This window comes from Cynoglossus semilaevis, chromosome 4 (genome assembly GCF_000523025.1).
Source record: "Cynoglossus semilaevis isolate Cse_v1.0 chromosome 4, Cse_v1.0, whole genome shotgun sequence".
NCBI lineage: Eukaryota > Metazoa > Chordata > Actinopteri > Pleuronectiformes > Cynoglossidae > Cynoglossus > Cynoglossus semilaevis.
In genome coordinates, this window is record NC_024310.1 from 16396313 (window position 1) to 16417436 (window position 21124).

The 21124-nt window shown below is 39.2% G+C and overlaps 1 protein-coding gene across 1 annotated transcript in view; it reads right to left on the bottom strand.

The window, feature by feature from the left end:
- Positions 1–297: 297 nt before the first annotated feature.
- ttc12 (tetratricopeptide repeat domain 12) overlaps positions 298–21124 on the bottom strand; it is a 23605-nt gene continuing 2778 nt past the window's right edge. Inside the window, exons 4-21 of the mRNA XM_008309637.3 lie at positions 20280–20357; positions 20038–20159; positions 19467–19526; positions 18289–18360; positions 17960–18020; positions 17185–17373; positions 14142–14211; positions 12801–12889; positions 10801–10969; positions 10368–10454; positions 8409–8472; positions 7997–8131; positions 7796–7888; positions 7532–7600; positions 3500–3601; positions 2334–2433; positions 1872–2103; positions 298–1703 (exon numbers count right to left, since the gene is read on the bottom strand). Of these exons, the coding sequence (XP_008307859.1) occupies positions 1628–1703; positions 1872–2103; positions 2334–2433; positions 3500–3601; positions 7532–7600; positions 7796–7888; positions 7997–8131; positions 8409–8472; positions 10368–10454; positions 10801–10969; positions 12801–12889; positions 14142–14211; positions 17185–17373; positions 17960–18020; positions 18289–18360; positions 19467–19526; positions 20038–20159; positions 20280–20357 (1868 nt within the window). The 3' untranslated portion in view covers positions 298–1627. The remainder of the gene's footprint in view (positions 1704–1871; positions 2104–2333; positions 2434–3499; positions 3602–7531; positions 7601–7795; positions 7889–7996; positions 8132–8408; positions 8473–10367; positions 10455–10800; positions 10970–12800; positions 12890–14141; positions 14212–17184; positions 17374–17959; positions 18021–18288; positions 18361–19466; positions 19527–20037; positions 20160–20279; positions 20358–21124) is intronic.

The window sequence follows — 21124 nt, forward strand, 5'->3', positions numbered from 1 at the left end:
AGCAGAAAAGTTTTGGGAGTAAATTCTCTCCCCAACCTGTGTAGAGAAACAAACACTGCTCTCATAATTACATACCAACGACATTTATTATTATTACCAACGGCAAATTTAGACAGTGCTTCTCTGGCTCTGCCACAGGGTGTATCCTCAAAGCCGATGGATTTCCGTTTGTTGTGTCTGAGACGTTCAGGCATATTTGGAAACTAAAAGCTGTCTGATCTGAGAGGCAAATTTAGACAGTGCTTCTCTGGCTTGGGTTCTCTTGTAAGGTCATTTAGGTCTGATGTCAGACAAGACCATCCCTTAAAAACTTGGCAGGGACGGCCACTGCAGCATGTGAGAGTGTGTACTTTCTCTATAGTTACTCTTTCTGTGTCGTGACCAATCATATTTTCATTTCACAAAGGCAAATCTGCCGTGACAGTTGTTGGAACACATCATCTGACTTGATTTGAAAACAATCAAACAAAACATTTCTCTTTCTCATGAACTGTCATTAAAAAACAACTAGAAAGAGATAGTGTATAGTAATGCGTCGTGTTATAAATGTTTAATTATTGTTATATTTGTCAGGGCAGTCAGAATTCATGACTTGACCCACTAACTGGACCATTGTTTCTCAAAGACTGGGTTGCGACCCTCTGGTGCGTCAAAAGAGTTTTTTTTTTTGGTTCGTCTCGCATCATGTTTCACAGGAGTTTAAGAATAATGTCTATTGACTTTTAAAATATGGGTCAGAAAAAAAAAGTTTGGGGAACACTGAACTAGACCACCTATCAATGCTTGAATACACTGATTGTTCAGACATGATATACACATTGTTTTTATTCCAGCAGGCACCACATGCTTTAAACACCATCCTAACCCCCAAAATGCATTTGTGCAGGCATCAACATAAGGTCAGCGGCCCAGTCTGTGTCAGAGCAGGACGGTCTACAACTGAATGTTTACAACTGAGTGTTTTAAGAACTATTAGAGAGTCATTATTGTAATAATACAGTAATAATTCCTAATTGTTATGAAAGAGTCAGACATTTAATTTTCATGATTTTTATCTCTGGTGTCACATGCTTAGATTTAAAAATATATATTATTTGTTTAAAAAAATCCATATCTGAATTATTGAACAGCAAAAACAAGAAAGAAGGAAAACTAAACTTCACCGTATAAAAATGATCAACCCTCAGCCTCAGGGTGAGTGGCTCTGTCTTTGCAGCCACAACAACGATGTGAAGATTTAGATATGACTCAAAGCACCAACAACTAAGCCATGAAAACACTTTCTTGAAGTCCTGTGAGTTCTGAAGTGGATTGAACTTGTTCATCCAGCAAATTTCACAGAGACTCACTTGGACTGATCCATGGGGAAGTTGCAGAGCAAATCCAGGCCTCAAACTTTGTGTGTTTAATGCTACTTTTTCCACTTTTTTTTTTTTTTGCAGCTAGGTAGGGTGCATTAGCCAACTGAAACTGGCAGCTGCCAACCAGGGAATACTATTTCTATAAAGAGAAGCACAAAGTCAGCACTTGATGTCAACTTGCTGCTATAAATATCCCACCTATTCCTACGTGTCACTTCAACTGTCGATAGTTATAATGTTATGGATGATTGGCGTCTGCCTCTCTGTCAGGTTGAGGGGATGAGCTTCATGCAGGAGTGAAGAACTTCGAAGCCGTGAAGCTCACGAAGTTTGTCCACATGTCTGGAAATCCAAACAACAGAGGATAAAGTTTCCATCCAAACTGAAATGCCTAGAATAATCACTCATTTCTGTAGTTTAATGCCATTATTGTTATTGTAGAAAATTGGCTATGAAATCCAAAAATGGAAATCAACAATTACTTCCTGTCACTGTAAATGAAAGCAGTACCTGGGCTCTGATCGACACAGCGCCCCCAGAGCGATGGCTGCGTTCCGTTGCACTCCTGTCTTCTTTGCATTTCCTGCAGCGTGGCGTAAGAGCAGCAGCACGACATCTGTGTCCAAGAGTCTGCAGGCCACTCCATCCAGCTGGAGACAGTGGGTCAGGCAGAGGGCAGCGTTCCCCGTCACCACCTCGTCGTCACTGGCGGATCCCAGCAAATGACGCAAAACGGACAATTCTGTGTCGCATGATGGAGAACATTCAGTCAGTTCAAGTGCTCACTGCACACTCCACTCCATGAATACAAATGTGGATGCCTACACACAAGGACACACGTGAACACACGCACACACACGTGCACACAGTGGCAAATGCTGTGATTTGCATTTGAGGTCAAAACTGAAATATTATTCACAGACTAACGAAGGAGCTCGTAAGAGTCGTGTCCACATGTCAGTCATTTCTTACTTTTGTCAGACTTCACCAGCTCCTCCCGAGCCGACTGACTGGCAGCGGTGCACACTGTCAGAGTCTTAATGGCATATTTAGTGGCGGGTTGGCCTTGTCCCTAGATACGCAAACGCACACAGACACAAAAAAAAAATCAGGGCTCATGAACTCATACATTTACACTCAGTGTATCTACAGTGGAATAGTGTTAATATTTCCACATTCACACTTATGAATAAATAGTAATGTTCAGGCAGTTATGGGAACAGCTGTAAGGTCAGGGCCCTTCAACCGTACAGTTATTAAGTGTCTATTTTAGCAGTTCATAGAAAGGTAAGCAAAAAGAAAAAAAGTAATTTAGGTAACAGTGATTGTGGTGTTACTAATGCACAAAGATTAGAGCCGGGGCGTCAAACCCATTTTCACTAGGGGGCTTCCTTTGAAGGGGCGGTTGTAAAAGGAAGACTGTATAGATGTTACTACCATTACAATACAAATATTGTTCATTACAGTGTAATAAAAAACTTGATTTAGCAGGTTAAGAAACTCTGCTGCCTGGAAATGTTTTTTAAGCTCCAGTGGGTCGTGCAAAATGCCTTGGTCAAGGAAAATCATATACCGCACAGGTTTACACACACGTGTTATCTATCCGATACTTTGAGCGCCGATGCACTCTCGCTCTACGCTTGGCCTCTTCATAGACAACAGGGTGCAGTACCACATGTATTTTGAGGGGCGCATTTTTAAACATCATGAAACGCTCTCTCAAAGTGAGAGGAGGAGACGACAGAGGCACAACGCAGAGGGATTACGATTACGAATAGGCTACGCTAGTTATGTTCACTTTTCCTGCTCAAATACGTTTTTCTGCTCCAAAATGCAAGTGTTTAAACTTGACTCACCGACTATATTTGTCGGAGGGACAGAATTTTTCTGGAGGCTGGATACGCAAATAAAATGAAATTAAAATCTATTTCTTGCTTAGCACCACATTATAGTTTCACTTTGGTTCTCACAATTTTGGAATGCAGTCCTGGACCAGATTGGACAGTTGAGTGGGCCGGATTCAGCCCATGGGCCGCCAGTTTATAATCGCTGATTTTGGAAGTTTGCACAATGATTAAATAAATAGAATAAATTGAAAATGGTAAAAATTATCTTATAGAAGTATTTTCAGTGTGTACCTTCAGTAGCCAACACATGGTGCGAACCACACCCTGCTGTACAACGTGCTGAACAGCCTGGGGCGACTGTGGCAGGACATTGCTCAGTACACCGGCGGCCCTCTGGAAGACAAAGAAGAATGCTACTGAAATACAGGTCTGGATTTTGTGTGAATGAAACAAGTTGAAGGAATCATGTTCTTCAGGACAAACCAAGTTAAAGAGAACTTGGATAACCAGTTTGAATCTGTGTTTCAGAACATCCAGGGCGAGTTACAAGTACAGGATACAAGACTTAATCAGGAACTAAATGAACTGGAATACCAACAAGACCAACTGCAGATCTATCAACCTCGGCGATCATTCGCCTCCGTCTGAAAAAAGCTGAACAGTTAAAAGGATTGTAATCAGTTTTTATAAAAACAAAACCAGTAAATGTAACTAAATCTTGTCGTGGACTGAAGAAGACAGACAGTATTCATTCAGTCATGGAGTGAAGTATTTTTTACGACATAAATTAATTGTGAACGTTGGAATGACTAAAACCTGGGGAACAGATGAGAAAGCAAATTGAGAGAAATTGTTTTAAAGGAAAGCACAAGACAAATTTAGGTGATTTATTTATCTTAACCATCCGCACGATAAATGAGATTCTTCCTTCATCAAAACAGCTTACATTGGAGTATCACTGATCTCATTTGTTACATTCACAGCAGCAGGCATCCATTGTCATTAAACAGGCTCAGGATTACTCACCGCCGGCTGCCTACGCTGTGACAAATATTTAACATCGCAGAGCGAGGATTGCAACTTCTGGTCACACAGAAGGTTCACAACCCACTGACACTAAACAGCTCCAAAAACAGCTGAGTCATACCATGGAAAACAAATGACAGCAAAAGAATATTTACCTAAGAGAAAGTGTCTGGACTAAGGACGTCACCATGCTGCATATAAAACTAATTACAGTTTTAATCACTAAGGTCAATTTAACATTTGTATTGTAACATTTCCTGAATACAGTCAGAAAATAATAATAATACACTATTAGTTACCCAACACCTTTGTAAACACACAGGAACTGGATGTTTGCGTAACGTTACATTGAATTGGCAATTCAGTGTAACAGGAAATTAGGTGTTAGCGTGTCATTTGCAAATAAAAGTGTACGAGGACGACGCTTCTTCGGCTTTCAGTGCAGAGTGACAGGTCACACGGCATTCGGCTAACTTTTTACAGTATTATATTGTCGTATGTAAACAGTTTCAGTGTCAGAGTGCACTGCATTATGCAGTGACATTTAACATTACCTCCTCCACTATATAATACATCAGCATCTTTTGTGCTTGTTCATTTTTGTAGTGCTGGTATTTGTTTAACTAGTCTATTATATGGCCAGTATAAATATCTACTATTAAAAAATGTTTTAATATTTTAAATATTTCAATAAAACAAATGGATTGTATGAAATAGATATAAATCACTTTATATTTTATTTTGTAATAAATTCATTTTTGAGTAGTCGTGTGAAGTTGTGACGTTGACGGTTTCCCTCTCATTTTAGCGTTCAATCATTTGTTGATTGATCATTTGTTGGATAGCTATCAGTAAATAGCTCCTACCAAAAACAGATATTCGGCGATTTGTAAAATGTACATTTTCAACTACAGCAGTTTGATGATCCAGGGTTAAAGTTAAGTCAATGGGGTTGAGATGGTTTGGACATGGTGTTGAGGGGAGATATTAGGGCCGCGTGTACCAACGACTGGTCGGCCGGTATCGGCTGTTACTGCAGACCGGTAATACCATGCTATCGTTGAAGGATGATTAAATTTTCAAAATACATTTTTAAATCTATTCTATTATCAGAGTCTGAATAATGTTTTGCCAGGTTATCTTTAATGGAAAAAGGAAAGGGATTTGACTGGATTCTTTTTAAATTAAGTCAATTAGTAAAACTGAAGTACATTTTTTCACTGTGTCCCACTGTGACCCAGTACCAAATGACCTACGGACTGGTACCGGTCCCTATACCAGGGTTTGGAAACCCCAGCATTGGACGCTGTGGGAGACAGAGCAACGGGAAAGATAAATTCCAGCAAAAAAATGATTTAAAAAAATGAGAATATTGAGACAGTTTGTGAAGTTGGCTGGTACAAAAAAACAGATATTAAAATGTCCACCCAGTATTTTTAAAGCTTTGCTGCATCGACAAATAAAATGTTCTTGTCGTCACTAACAAGTAGAGAGCATTAGCGGAGAATCAAATCCATGATGTCAGGTAATGAGAAAGAAACCCTGTCGTACTAAAATTAAACAAGAAGTTAAACAGGGAGTTGAGACAGATGGGTGTCAGCATGGGGCTCAGGGGGCACGACAAGGTCGGTGTGAAGCTGCTGTAACAGCCATCATCACGTAGAGCTGGAGTTTTAATCAACAGTAATGACACGTGTACAGGAGCCTGTGAATGTTCTGAGGTGCTGTTACTTTAGTTTTAGGGCATTTTGCCAATGAGCTCACAGGCCGCTGAAAAGGCCTATTACTCAAGACAAATGTCTTTTGTTTTTGTCTCGTTACCTGAACAAATGGCTTTTGTTGTGCAGGTTGTCCACACGCTTGGAAAACAAGTGCAACATCAACAACAACTGCTGGAACCTGTGAGCTCTAATTTGTCCAAATGTTCCACACAGTGATCAAGAAAGATTTTTTTTTCCCCACAGCTGCTTCATGAGTCTTTGCACAACCTTTCGGGCACCATAATTAGTGTTTTGTTCTGCCAAAGGGCAAGAGAGAAATCAGGATCGGCTGTGTTTTTCATATTCAGGGTTTAATCGTTTTACTTCATTTGTATTTTAGTATTTTTCTAGGGGAAAACTGCACCAAACACTGAAGGCTCTCCACAGTAGTCAATGATTTTGATGTCCGGGTGGTAGAGTGAGTCAGTTAAGGTCACCATCGTAAAACGAGAACAAAATCGAGACCATAGATGACACACTGATGTGGTTTTGAGTTTGAACTATAGTTAACAATGGACGTTTCACAAAAAAAGTCTAAATGACTTGGGAAAGTATCATTGTATAGTCTGCTGTGTGGGGTTAATCAGTGTGATCACCCTCACCTGTGTCTCTGTCATTAGTCTCACTGGTGTCACCTGGTGCCCTGGGTATATGTACACCTCTCTCCCTCACCCTGTCTTGGTGGGATCATTGTTCAGTTTGTTTGGTGCTGTGCTCATGCTTTGTGTTCTTGCTTTGAATTTTGGCATCCCTGCCTTGATATTCATGCTCCTTGTTCTTTGTGTTGAGTTCTGCAACCTAGTGAGTGGTGTAACCTTTGACTTTTGTGAATGAACGACCGACACTTAAGGAAACTCCTGCAGTATTACCTTTGTGTCCAGCCTGCTTTCTGCCATGTCGACACTGTCGAAACTGTTAGTGGTTTACATGAACAAAACTGAAAAACTTCTGTTCTTGGCCAAAATATTATAAAATATAGGGAATTTTTGCATCACAATCGCTTGACCTCTAACTGATATCTGTCCATGATTTATTTCCTGTACTTCTCCACTTCTGTTCTCCCACCCCAGTGAAGAAGTTTCATTTTCCAGGAGTTTTAATCCTCCTGTTTTTTTTATAAAAGAAATGTAGTTTACACTTGTATTTATACTAATTGGGTAATTTACAGTGTCTAATGAAATAGCATGTTAATTAGCATTTTTAATTACCATGTTTTGTACATTTGGAGGAAACAGGGGACTCGGAAAAATCTACAGACAAACAGGGAGCTAAAATAAATCCATACAGAAAGACAAATCCTTTCTGATTTCTGTAGAACTAGATTTACAGAAATGGATAATGTTTTTAAAACAAGTCCCCACAAAATATTGACAACCAGTATGTGTGTGAGAGAATAAGAAGGAATTGCAAAAATCACAAAGTGTCAGAATGAGTCACACAACATGCCTGTATGTCTCTGTGTGTTTAGTGATTAGATGTCATCTCTCCTTTGGCCTTGTAAAGTGTTTGCCTGACAACCACACAGTGATAAACTCACAGTTATGACTCCTCCATCCGTGTCCTTCGGCAAGTCCTGACAGCAGTGGCAGACTGAGACAGCGTGCTCCTGTGAAACGACAGGGACAGACAAGAGGCCCAGGTCAATTTTAACTCATATGTCACCTCTGAATAAGTGACATCACACATCATGGATAACACCATATTCCCTCAGCTCGACTTATTCATTTACATTTCCCCAACATTATTAGTTTTTCCTACAGGTTTAGCCTTGATACACCTGCACATGTCTCAGCTGTCTTACCTGTAGGACAGGGGAAGTCACGGTGGAAAGGTCGACCATTAATCCTAGTATGCAGTAAAGGATGTGTTTGAACTCATCTGCTCTGCACTGTGTCTGCAACAAAAACAACACGTTAATATAGTCCTGAAAAGTAGTTACTGTACCTCATTATGAATGTGTATGGGTTTTTTTGTTTTTTTTTTTGTCGTTGAGGAAACGTACAACTGCGATCGCCAATGATGTCCAACACTCAGAATCGTTAGCAAGATTGTGACGGATGATGTCATCCTCAGCCAGGCGGCCAATGATTGAAATCACGGGTGCAATAACATGACAGTTGGATTTAGTAATCTTTCTCTGAAAGATATGACACACTGACAATTGTACAAATACAAATACAGACAAACAAGAGCTACACACAAAAAATGAGGGGAGGTCAAAAACCTCAAAGTGAAAAAAACATTTAATTTTCTATCATTTTAGTTAACAAGGAAAGATCGAGAAGTGCAAAAAACAGGTTTATATAAGGTGTTATTCAGGAAAATAGCAAAGATATTTTTCCTTTATCCTTATTTAAAACTGTCATTGTGTCTTTGCTACATTAAAAGACTGACATTTTGTTATCATATCTTACCAATATTGCTGTCAATGGCTCCTTGATGACATCTTTCGGCACGTCCCTTAACTGACAGCAAAATCTGCAAAAAAATACAGGCTATCATCAGCATATAAACAGACACTAATTGTTGCATAGACCTAGACTGTAGTTTTATCTGAAATCCACAAATCTTCATTTAATATGAAGTAAAATACTAAATGTCGGTCTTTTGTTGGTTGTATCGCTGTAGTTCTGTGAGTAATGCAGTTCTCTGTCATTCACAGGGTTGTTGGTTTGAGTCCAGACTTAACCATCCCCAGTTAGATGGTAAAAAACTCAGTCTTCTTCTATATTTAAAACGTGTAAATAATGTCTTGTGCATTGTATTGAATATTAAATAAAGAGATCAGTCATTCTGTCTGAGAGCTCAGATGACTGGGTTATTGTTTTCAGGAGCTTCGTGGCTTTTGCATATACAGTAGGCTCAACTAAGGCGGCGAAACCACTACAGTAGAAGCGAAACACATGGCTGAATGTGACACTGATGTATGGCGTCCAGAACAGAATGTAGATTTAACCCGAGGCAATATCTAAAATCAGCATGAACCCAAATATTCTTTTATCAAACCTAATCGTACCAGCACCACTGGGTTGAACCGACTATGATAGAAATCTGTCCGTTATCAGATGAGCCTCAGCTGGGGTATTAGTACAAGCCGTTACTGGGAGGGGCTTGGTATTTCAACTGATTTCCTCGTTCTCATGAACTAATGATCAGTGTCAGTTTTTGGAAATGGTATTTAAAGCATGACTTGTTTGTTTGCTTTTGTATCTGATTCTCCATGTCTGTCTGAGTCATAGAAACACAAATTGAATTACAAACTTTTGCCCTTTTAAACAAAGCTTTATTTTTTTTTTGGGGGGGGGGGTTCAGAAATATAGATAATAGATTGACTTTATTCCTATGAGTTGCTTTTGTTTTCCTAAGATGTTATCAGTCACGTCTTTTTTGACTTAGGGGTCACACATGGAATTCAAATGGGATCCCCTGAAATGTCTAGTAACTGACAAAAAGAAAAAAACTGAAAAACAGTGGCTTTTTTTTCATTTTCATGAATATAATTCAAGTTCAAATAAAATGCAGCATATACAAATATCTGAGCTGCTGCGCTTTAATTGGTGGCTGCGATCACATGACTGAAAAAAACATTTGTCTGGGGTCACAAGAAATTTGGGACAAGTCAAAAAAGCTTTGGAACTACTGCGTTAGTCCCTACGTTCAACTGTGGAAGCAAACTCCGCCCATTCAGTGACCTCAGAGGTTCAGATGGGTACAACTGCACATATGGGAGAATTCTATAATCTGATTTGGGCCCATCATTATCAAGAACACCATCAGGAACAAACAGGTTTTGTCCTAGTGAATAAAACCAATACTGCTGATATTATCAAACCCAAACTTTCCACTGTGATTGGAGAAATACGTGACAAAGACTTGTCTGGATTATGAATCATGTCCAAGTTTTGTGTCATTTTCAAAACATCCACAAAGGCACATCATTGATGGAGTAGAGATTCACAAGAGAAAAAGAAATGGAAAATGCGTGAGAGTGTGTCTTTGAGAAGGAGTCCTTTTTGACCTTTGAAGAGCGAAAATTGAACCGTTCATTATCCAGCTTCGCTGTCATCTCGTCTCCTGCTGTGTTTGTGTGCCTGGGTTGTCTTTTGATGTCTGCTCTTATGAAGCATCGCAGAGAGAGTCGAGTTTAGATCAACCTTTTCCCCCAGAGGGCATTAATTTTTGGAGAGGACAAAGTGATTTATTTAAAAGGCCAGTCCTGGAGACGCCAGTTTCATTGCACTATTAGGTCCAGCACATTTTAACTAATATGGATTTTATGTAAAGTATTTAATGCTGTCCTAATGATAACAGCCTCACTTCTTCCTTAAATCTTATTAACAAACAAAGAAGATAAAATAAAAACAGGGTCTTACTTGTTTTCTGCTGCGAGGTTCTTCAGGATGTCGGCTGCCATGTTCTGCTGCTGCTCCGAGATGCACACCATGAGGTTCCTCACTAACCTTTCCATTCAAATGAAATAGAAAAGGAATTAGAGTGAAATGCTACATATTGTAATAGATTATTTTGAATAATAATTTATCATTGTCGTGCATTTTTGGAACACATAGGTATAAAAAAAAAGTATTTTTCACAAGTCAAATTTAATTAAGCTGGAGCTCCAATAGTTTTAGACACAATAATAACAATAAAAATGGGATTACCTTGGCCACTGTGGTTCATTTGTAAAAGTTCAGAGTACATAAATTCAAATATATTGGTTGGTTTCTGATTCACAGTACCTCTTTTCTTTTGTGAAACCAATGTTTTTTTTTACTTTATCTGTAAACTAAAAAACACAAATCTTACATGTGGACGTTCAGATTTTTGATGACCAAACTTCTCCCACGTGTCGTCTGGGTGATCATATGCAGTAGCAGTAGACACTGTGTACGTGTGGCAACATGCTGTGATGCCACTAAACCATCGACGGCCTCTCTGGTGAGCGGGATCTCCAGCAACATCCTTTGATTTTCATCTGAAGAGTGAACAGAAACTCTTCAGTTCACTGGACAAAGGGAGCTCATCTTTCAAAATACAACCTAGGGGCAAATTTCTATTTGTTGTTTTTGTTATGTAAATTCAGACTGCGACTGTGGCAACCCCTGAAGGAAGAACAAGCCAAAAGTGATCCATGAAATGGCTTTTAGTTTCCTGGAAATATCCTATCGCCAGGTTCAATACCACTTCTGGAATCAGGCCCTATACTTCATTTGAATACTCATACTTAAAAGCACTGTGTGTGTTAGATTATTGAAACATCAGAATAGTACTATACTGATTAAGTAAAATCATTTGTTTTAAGGTTAAATGTCAAAGCTCTGCACACTTTCTGTTCAGCTGACCGTGTCAATTATTCAGAAAGTTTTACTGGTTTTATTTATTCATTCAAGTTTCATTGAAATATTGTCTAATGTGATGATTTTTTAAGGTCTTTTTTAGTACAAAAATATTTATTTCCTTTTGATTTAAAAGGTCTTACGGGATTTTAAGCTGCATTTGAAAACAAATGTATAAATACACGTTAGTTAATGTTGTTCTGATAATGTGTTGATAATTTGTGATGATCTTTCATTTTAATGATAATATTAACAAAAAATCCAGTGTGAGTCATGACTGGGATGACAACAGCTAGAAATGTACTTTTTTTTCTTATTTAAAGATAAAACTTCCCAAAATTGTTCAAACTTAATATAACAAAAACTTGTTGTTGCCGTGACATCTAAATGTTGATGTCGACAGTCAGTCTCTTCCACCGTCAGTCACCACAGTCTCAGCCTCTGAGGCTGCTCGCAGCTCATTAATTTCTCTGTACTTCCAGCAGCTTGTTTTGGAGTTTGTAGATTACAACTGCTGCGATGACGATTGGTGGGGGAAAAAACCCAGCATCAGTGATGCAGTGCTGCGTGTCTCATGAACACTTGTACTCAGCTAACAAGAGCTGCCCTGGCACAATGATGTGGTGGTGGTGAAGTGAACCTTTTCTGTTCTTCTCTCCTCTGTGGAATCACCTTCTACACCACATCACAACTGAACTGACAGGTGATTACTACCAAGTTCTATCTCAAAACCCACCTTCATACGTTTGCTTTCATTTCAAATTGACACATCGGCTGCAGCTTGGTATTAATTATTAACTGAAATATATTATTAATTCATGATGTCTGCTCTTTCTCATGTTTTTTTTTTTTTTTTTCTGCTCTTTCTCATGTTTTTTTTGCTGTTAGTTTGTAAACAACACATTCAATAGCATTTCTATTTAAGAGTTGTTGTTTTTTTTTTTGTTCTAACATTACATCAACAGATTATTATAAATAAAATTTTCCAAATATATTTTGGAAAATATTTTTTGGAAATTCAGACTAGGACCAGTATATTCAAAAGATATACATTTCACTTCTGTGTTTTTTTTTTAAACATATTTTCTTCTCCATGTGTTGAAGAATAAAAACAATAATATTAAGTGGCATGAAAATGAGTCACACCAGTGTCTATGGCTGTAGTTAACATTCACATCTCACTGGTCTACAGAGATTATGTGACAAAAAACAAAACAAAAAATTCCAATCGAGCAAGTTGAAAACACCCACAATATTTTTAATTCTCTATTTCGGAGCAATCTGTGACACAGTAGGCAACAACAATGATCTTCCAACCAGGGGGTCGTGGGTTTACCGTCCCCCTGCTGGCAGCTGGCTGCTCATGTTAGAGAGTCAGAAAATAAAAAGTCATACTGGTCCATTTGATTTAATTATAATTAATTCAAGACTTTTAGTTCGGAAATACTGAAACTACCGAGGTTTACTTACCATTTTTGTTGCAAGCAATCCTCCACAGTTTCAGAACAGACACACACAACTCCTGGCTGATCTGGTCCTTTGTTTTCTGCAGAAGACAACTGTGGAGGAAAGAAACTTTGGTGACATGAGAAATACAAGGGCAGAAAATCATTATCATACTTTCTTAATCGTCATGCTGCCCCCATCAGGGCATCAGTGGATCTTCTCCCTCCAGCTCACTCTCTCTTGCCTCCTCGTCACCAGCCATATCAATAAGACCAGTGGTTCTAAATCTTTTTCCACCACGTTTCACAAATCAAACGTGTTTCTCCAAATAGCAGCAGACACGACCAGCAATTAAACACAGCAGCACAGACCAGGACGCTAAGAATGGAGCTGTTGGAGGATGGGAGTGATGTGGGGTCATTCTTAGGTCACTCAACCTCCTGACCTCCTCTCCTGGCCTTGCCATCACCAGTGAGGGAAGATACTTTACTGTAGAGCCGAACAGTCACTCAAACGCAGCTGTCCTGTAAACCCATCTGTTCCTCTGACTGCGCATCCTCTCTTATCCAACTCTGCCCCTTCTATTAAAAAAATTTAATTCATCACCATCTACACAGCATAGCAGCATAATAACAATTTATAATTGAAAGCAGATATAAAAAATTTAATTCATCACCATCTACACACCATCTACACACAGTCAGATATATTTTACCATGGCAACAAAACAAGCTATTAAAAAAATCTACTAGTGCTGAACATTGGCCCTTGTTAGGTGGGCTAATGTGACACAGCCTCTGGGAAACGTCTCCACAGAAGCCTTTACTCCACGTGTTTTGTTTTATGTAGCTTTCCCTTTATTTCAAAGGAGAATTTCTGATAAGACAGAGGCAACAATGGGAATGATTATCTTTTCTACAGGGCGTTCATTTACTTCCTCCAGCTCACTGCAGACTCTGCACTGGCCCCTTTAATCAAGCTCTCGCCGCAGTTTCTTCAAACTCTCTCCTTCCTGCATGTCGTGTTCCAACTTGAATAATGACACCGCTAACAATGGACAGTGCGCAAAGTATGTGGCAAGTTAATAATAGCCCCGGTGATCTGACACCAGGGAAGTCGTGCTGTAATTGGTATCTTCAGGAAAAACACCCAGAATCCACTCAATGTGCAACTCATCTGAATCTCTAGTGAGATGATTCTTCTCCCCCGCAGGCTGTCACACAAACAAGCAGAAAGGCAGAGAGAGGGCAGAGAGCGATCTCTTTACTTTGGGCCATCATTGTCTCAGAATTGCCCCTGACTTTGTGTCCATCTGTCAGAGCTGCTCTGAGGGCTGGCAGCTACCTTTCCCTCTGGTCTCCTTACCTCCTCACTGTGTCATTCTTGCTGATGATACTGAAACCATTGTGCAGCCGGAAAAGCGTCCGCCCTGTACCTGTTTGGAGGAAAGAGCACAAGTGTGTATGAAAAAAAATGAAGGAGGCAATTTATCACCAGGCGGCGCATTGATGATATATTTTTTTTTTAATCCCAGCATTCCTCTGTTAGTTTAGCTTCCACTGTCCACAGTCATGAGCAGGTGAGAAAGCGATGAATAAAATATGTTGAGAGAGTGAGATGCAGAGGTGTTTCCTGCTAATAACCAGAGAGACGTGCAGAGCAGAGAGAGCATTCAGGTTCAGGTTAAAGATTAGAATCTCAGCCACTGCAGGGATGCTTGCACTGGTGAGTAATACACACACACACACACACACATATATATATAAAATGTTGCCCTTGTTTAAGGTTATTGTTGAAGCAGCTCAGAAATTGCATCACCAGTAGACGTTTTTCATCTCAACAAAGAAGCAAATGTAGGAAAATGTTTTTATTCTTTTGCAAAGGTCAGTCAGTGAGGCTATTTGTTTGTTTCAAACTGTGAGTTGAAGAAACTCAGCGTTAAGGATAAAGTTGAACTGAATGATGTAATTCTGAGTCCAGCGGTTTAACCCTACAGCTGCAGACCCGAGAAACTTTGGAAAGAAAGCGTTATGAACTTGTTATTGTCATGGTGACTCCTAATGAGGAAAAATGAGTCTTTGGACAAGAGGGAGAACAATTCTTTCCTTGTTTAGGCAGAGATGAATGTTACATCACATTTGTGGAGCGTTTCTCTGCCGTATTTGTGTCTTTGTCATACACTACCTCCCAGGCTATTGCTAATATGTTTTTTATTCTGTGATTTGTGTCAATGATTAATCAAAAGAGTTCCCTATGTATTTTGTTAGGCGTGATGCATATCACACAGGGTGGAATATATAATGACAATGAAGGAAACTATCATTGACTCCCTGCTGTGTCAAATTAGATTATTGTCAGCGTTGTGTCACAGAGTAAATTGGGAAAAGAATAAACTCAATAAAGTCTTTCCTTCTCCGTGAAACCTTGAGCTGGGCCATAATCAGATGAAGTCAGCTTGGATTACACTACAGTTTATAATACCTTCATTTGAGTGTAGTGCAAAATGAGTCACCAGGGGGCAGAAGAATTGACTACAGCAGCAAAGTGCAAAGTGTTGAAGGAACTACACATGGCAGTGTCGGGTTGAACGTATCAGTGTATCTGCAGTTATGCCTGGAAGTAGAGAGAAGCAATCAAGCAAGCATGGAGCGCTACTTTATCACATCTCTGTTTGCAGCTTAAATTGAGCAGAGTAAAGACTGCAGCGGGGAAAACCGGCCTTGATGAATTGCACTCTGGAAACATTTGACCAAATCTGCAACTTCTGCCTCATGGCAGTTACTAAAAATGAGTCACATTTTTTGGTTTTTCAAAGTCATTTGTTGGGTCAAAAACATTTACAAAAATGTCAGCAGCAGACGAAGGTTACAGGCTTCGGGGGTGAGGAGGTGAGGTGTGTGGGGGGGTCTCTTTACCCCTTCTCTCTCTGTTGATTCTCTAAACAAAGCATTTTTTTATCAAATGAATTCATTTCGGCAGTAGTTCACAGAGTGGTTTGGCAGAGATTTTACACCGTCTGGCCTTGGGATGCAACCCAAAATGGGATTTGGCCACTAGGTGGCATTCACGCAGGTGATATGTGGGAGCCCTACCACCAGAAGGCCACATGTTTTTTCCCAAAAACGTTCCCCAAATGTTTTATAAATAGCCTGTATCAATATAAAGTCTGTGTTAGTACGGTGGAACATTAAGGAAACTCCATGCTCCATCAGTTCAAAACTTTGGGCACGAAAATAAAAACCCTCATTGAATCTGCTATGATTGAAAATACTGGTCTATAAAGTACACTTGGGAAATACTTAGAAATGTAGTATTTGGTGTCTTCAGCCGTTAGCATATATATGTATACATAGTATGTGCGTATATATCTATAAATAACTGTGCATTGATTTATTGAGTTCATCTTTTCGGATTAAGTTAAATAGGAACCTGAGAGAACAGAGGAAATGTGTGTAGGATGATGGGGTGGGCCGTAGCTTTATGCTCACCTGCACTCTAATAAATGGTAGCAGAGGCAGGAAGCAGGACGTCGGCACGGGAACGTTTTTCAAAATAGCGTCACGTCATGAAAATGTTTGTACATAGTTACAATTAGTTATAATTAGTTATCATATTTTTCTATAAGAAACACAGGGTAATTCATGTAGCTCCTCGTCTCTGCAGGTTAACTTAAGGATTTACATATTACATATTTACATATTTACACGTCACCTGTTGATGATGACAGAGTGAAGCTAAATTTCTGGTTAGACTAACAATAGACATATTTAGCCTATTTCACTGACATTAATCTTTAAATATGAGGTGTTGGACAAACATTCACAGCTCACAGCTCTACTCCCTGGCTGTGATATTCTCTATCTATATATCAAGCAGAACGTGACTTTGCAGGTAAATGAACATCTGTCACTGCTGGCTGAGAGTTGCCAGCTCATCAGTTTTGCAACCAAATTACATCAGCGAGCACTGACCACGGGAATGTACGTACAACAGCACTAATTAAAATGCAGAGGAACAGCTCACGAATCAAATCATAACAACACTGCAGGGACTCGCTCACCAAAAAACAAATTAGTGCAAAAAAGCATTTGTGTCATTTCCTGATGCAACAAACTTTAACATCATTACATCCTTCTTACCTTAAAATAGTTTCTCTTTCTTTTGGTGGGAAATAAAAATACTGAACCGTAGCATTTGTTGAACTCTGCTGAGTACTGCAAGTTCTAGAGCACTAGTTAAGCTCTTATTGGGTCTGACCCATGTGATTCATTTAGGTATATCTGTTAAACCTGACTAAGGGGTGGTTATTATTTTTTTTATTATTAAAGATCAGTCATTTTATCCAGACACAATAAAACTAGTGAAACAGCATTTAGCGAAAAGACACATTTTCAAGAGGAAAACTCACAGTCAGCAACAGCTTCCGACAAAATCTGCAATCCTCCGTGGAAGGAGAGCGGCGTCTGACCAGGCCGTGACAGCATCTGGAGCCACTGCGGCACCGCCGTGCCCTGTCCCTCTCCACTGTCAAGTTCTTGCCTTGCATTTATTTCCTGAGTCTCCCTCTCCTGCGTCAAATCTACCTGGGTCAGGTATTCTAAATTGAAAAAACAAAGATAAGAGACAAAAGATAAAGAAAAAGCAAACCAAAAGGCTCTGACACAAATGTATTCCACAATGGATACTTTAGTTGCACTGTCTTTGAAAGAGAGAGTCCTGAAAGTCTTCTGAGGTGAAACTCACTGTCCTTGATTGACGTAAACACACCAGGAAATATTTATTATTTTTTATTTATTTAAACTGCAAGTAAAAATCATAATCTTCAGACAGAAGCAGTGTATTATTATTATTAGGTTGTTATTGTGTTATTTTTCCTACTACCATTATAATATTGACTGTATATTTTATTATATAATTACTGTGTATATATACAGTATTATTGTATGATACATGCGGTAATACAAACTGCTGCTACTCACATGCAACTATGGTGTCACTTATAGTAATCTTACAATGCACAAAAATAATTCATTATTATTTTTCATTTAATCCAAAAAAATGAAATTGTGAATGAATTTAATTTAAACTATTGTGACATTTTAATTTCTTGAAACATTAGAATTAATTTTAATTCTAATTAAAAGCCTTTCATTTATTTTTATTTTTTTCATTTTATTTTTTACCTGTCACCATTTCCTTTCTTCTTGGTTCGATCTCCAATATCTTTTCAAAGCAGCGTCTTGACTGTGGAAGAGAAATGGTTTGGTCACAGTGCATCAACAACCTCATGTATTTCTGGACTCCTGAGGCCTCACAGTTGTTAATGAGCTAATCTCCAAGTTAAAGTGAAGACGATGGAAGAACTCCATATATGATATATTATATACAGTAGCTGCTCCGTATATTAGCTTCTTTTGCATGCTGATGTGAACTGCAGCTGATAAGATGCCTATTGTGGGCTAATGTGCCAAATATTGCTATAATTAAAATGATATGAGATTACTGTGCTCACCTCATTATATTCCTTTAGTTCCAGATAAGCTCGGCCCATATGTAAGTAGGCCTTTGTGCACCTCTCATTACACTAATAGAGAAAAAGAAAAAAAGATCACGGGGGTGTTTTGGTTGAGCTGCTTCATGAGCCGCACGCCTACACAAAGGCCTTAAACATAACGTAGGAATAATGAAGAGCGTAATAAGGACAGAAATTAATGTAGTTCCACGTCTAAGCCTTTGTCGTGTTAAAATGAAGAGGCTGTGCAGTGACAGGTGGGAGGGGGGTAGGAATTCCCTTTAAACACTACAATAGAACATTTTAAAAATCACACTGTTCATTTTTCATCATTCATTCACTGGCTGTTCATTGTCTGCAGGGATTCTGCCCTTTGTGTGCATTTTCACTTTTCTGACTTTTGCAAATGGTCGGTTTCTGCCTCTTATTATTTGAAAACAAGTGGTTGTTTGCCTGTGAGATATCAAATGTCACTGTACAGTTAATACGGCTGAACATGTCATCACTCCTGCCTCCCAGTTCATTTGGAATCAGAAACTCTGAATACCTTTATCATCTGTAGTGAAAGTACTCTTTTCTTCACCATTTAATCTTTCTATATGCTTATGTTAGCTGTACAGGCTGCACTACCTCAGAGTCGCCTGTAGGTGGGTTTTCACTTAAACGTGATGTGAAGATTTTAGGCTTTCTTAAATAGATGTTCTAAAAGAACTAGTAGAAGTAAGAACGTGTGTTGTTCGTTTGTTTAAATGCTGCTGAAACGAATTCCTCAGAGTATTCTTTTTTATATTATAGTCTTCATCTAATAAATGCATTACAAACCTATAATTATCCTATGCTTCCTGTAGAAAAGTATGAAAACAAGTCCTGACTAAAGCAAACATATGGTAATGATATAAAAAAAAGACTCTCTCATGATGCAACGCTGTTTTTGAAGAATTGTTCCTGTGCCGATGACCTGCTTCCTGCCTCTGCTACCAATTATTAGAGTGCAGGTGAGGATAAAGCCCCTGTTGGCACGGCCCACCCATCGTCCCACACACACACGCACACACACACACACACACACACACGTCTCCTCTGAGCTCCCAGGTTGAAACAGAACATTGCGCGGCATGACTGTGAAAAATGAGGGTGAACATCTGAGCGGCCCTGAGTGAATCCTAGTCAGTTCTCACCTTCAAGGCCCATTCACAGTCAATGATGACTTCCCTGTACTTCCTCAGTTTGAAGTAAGCCTGTGGAAAATACATTGACATTACACAGTAAGTATTTACTGGATGTTACTGGCTGTTCATAACCGTAAAAAATGTTTACGTCAGTGTAAAACTATTTGACCAGGTGTAAGAAGTGGACCAGGAAGTAGGCCACATGTAATTGTGATGAACCAATGAGTTGTGATTGATTAAAACTACGGTGAAATAAAGGTCAACTTCAGATTCATTTCATCCAGAGTTGTATATAGATAATGGGCAAAGCTCCGTTTAACATCTGAAAGTGCTTCGGTAGTTTCACGCTGCTATTGGACAATGCTGCTGTCAGTCATGCAGTGACCTATGCTACAGCTTCACCATGAAACCAAAGCCTGCAGCATGTGTAGCATCAGCACTTTCAGTGTTTTCTTTGTAAATAGCACACGATGTCAGTCACATGTAACAAAATGTGTTTTGTAAACAAAAATGAAGCACATGACTGACACCTAGGATTCACTAACTTGAAGCAAAACAGTCCATAGATAGATATTTATACCTGGGCACGGTTGGTGTACAACTGCTGCACGTCCCGTAGCTCAGCCAGTCCATGGCTGTAATACTTCACTGCACTGTCGTAGTCCTCCTGGGCATAGGCTTCATTCCCTTTCTCTTTGAATGCTGCAGTGAATCAGAGGGTACACATAAACATTTGAAATGATGTGTTTGCGGTCCGACGGGGCACAAAAACTTTCTGCCGCATGAGATAAAGACAAAATAAATAAAATAAGAATGACGTACCGAGTGCCTTCTGTTCCCTGGCCGTCCGTCTCTGTCTCCTGTCCTCGGCGTCTCTTTCTAACATCCTCATAAAACCCTCTGATTAGAAAAGAGAAGTAAATGACAAAATGGTCCGTTTGAATGTAGAGCAGACGGAAGATTCGTTTTTGTTCTTTTTCCTGTTGAGGCTTCTCACATTTTCAATAAATCCGATCAAACCAACACTTTGCTCTTTTTCATTCATCTTTTGAAAACTATAGAGTCTCCCTGAAGACTCATCTGTCTATTATTCCCGGAGTGTTTTTTTTTCCCACCAGAACCGATTACAGATATCAGCTGGAGGTAATTTGAAAACTGTTTTGCTCAGCTTCCTGCTCAGTCTGTGACGCATAATTACTTTTTCAAGTAACATTCACACTGGTGAAAGGTTTGTGTGTGCGGCTTTATTTATACTGTTAAAGCTCTACTTCAGGAAGAGCTGAGAAGTAGTTGATGGAAAGTCTTCCTTTTTTAATGTCATATTCCATTCATGGTCTTTATGCACGAAGGATGTATAGAAAAATAGATTTTATGAAAAATAAAAAGTGAAGTCCTAGTGTTAGGATTATTGAAAAGACTTGGAGAATAACGGTGCACTTGCAGAAGTGTCTTCCATTTGTGTTCTCAGTGTCCGCGTATAACAAAGATGTTGTGCCTCGGTGTTCTGGGCTGTAAATACTCCTATCTGCTCGGCATTGTGTGAGGCCCTTGGGATGACTAAATCAACAGAAACGTATCAATCAAGCGGCGTCATTCATATCCTCTAAAGCACGGCACACTGCTGCTTTGATAAGGCGCTGAAGAATTAACTCCAGCGTCTTATCAAG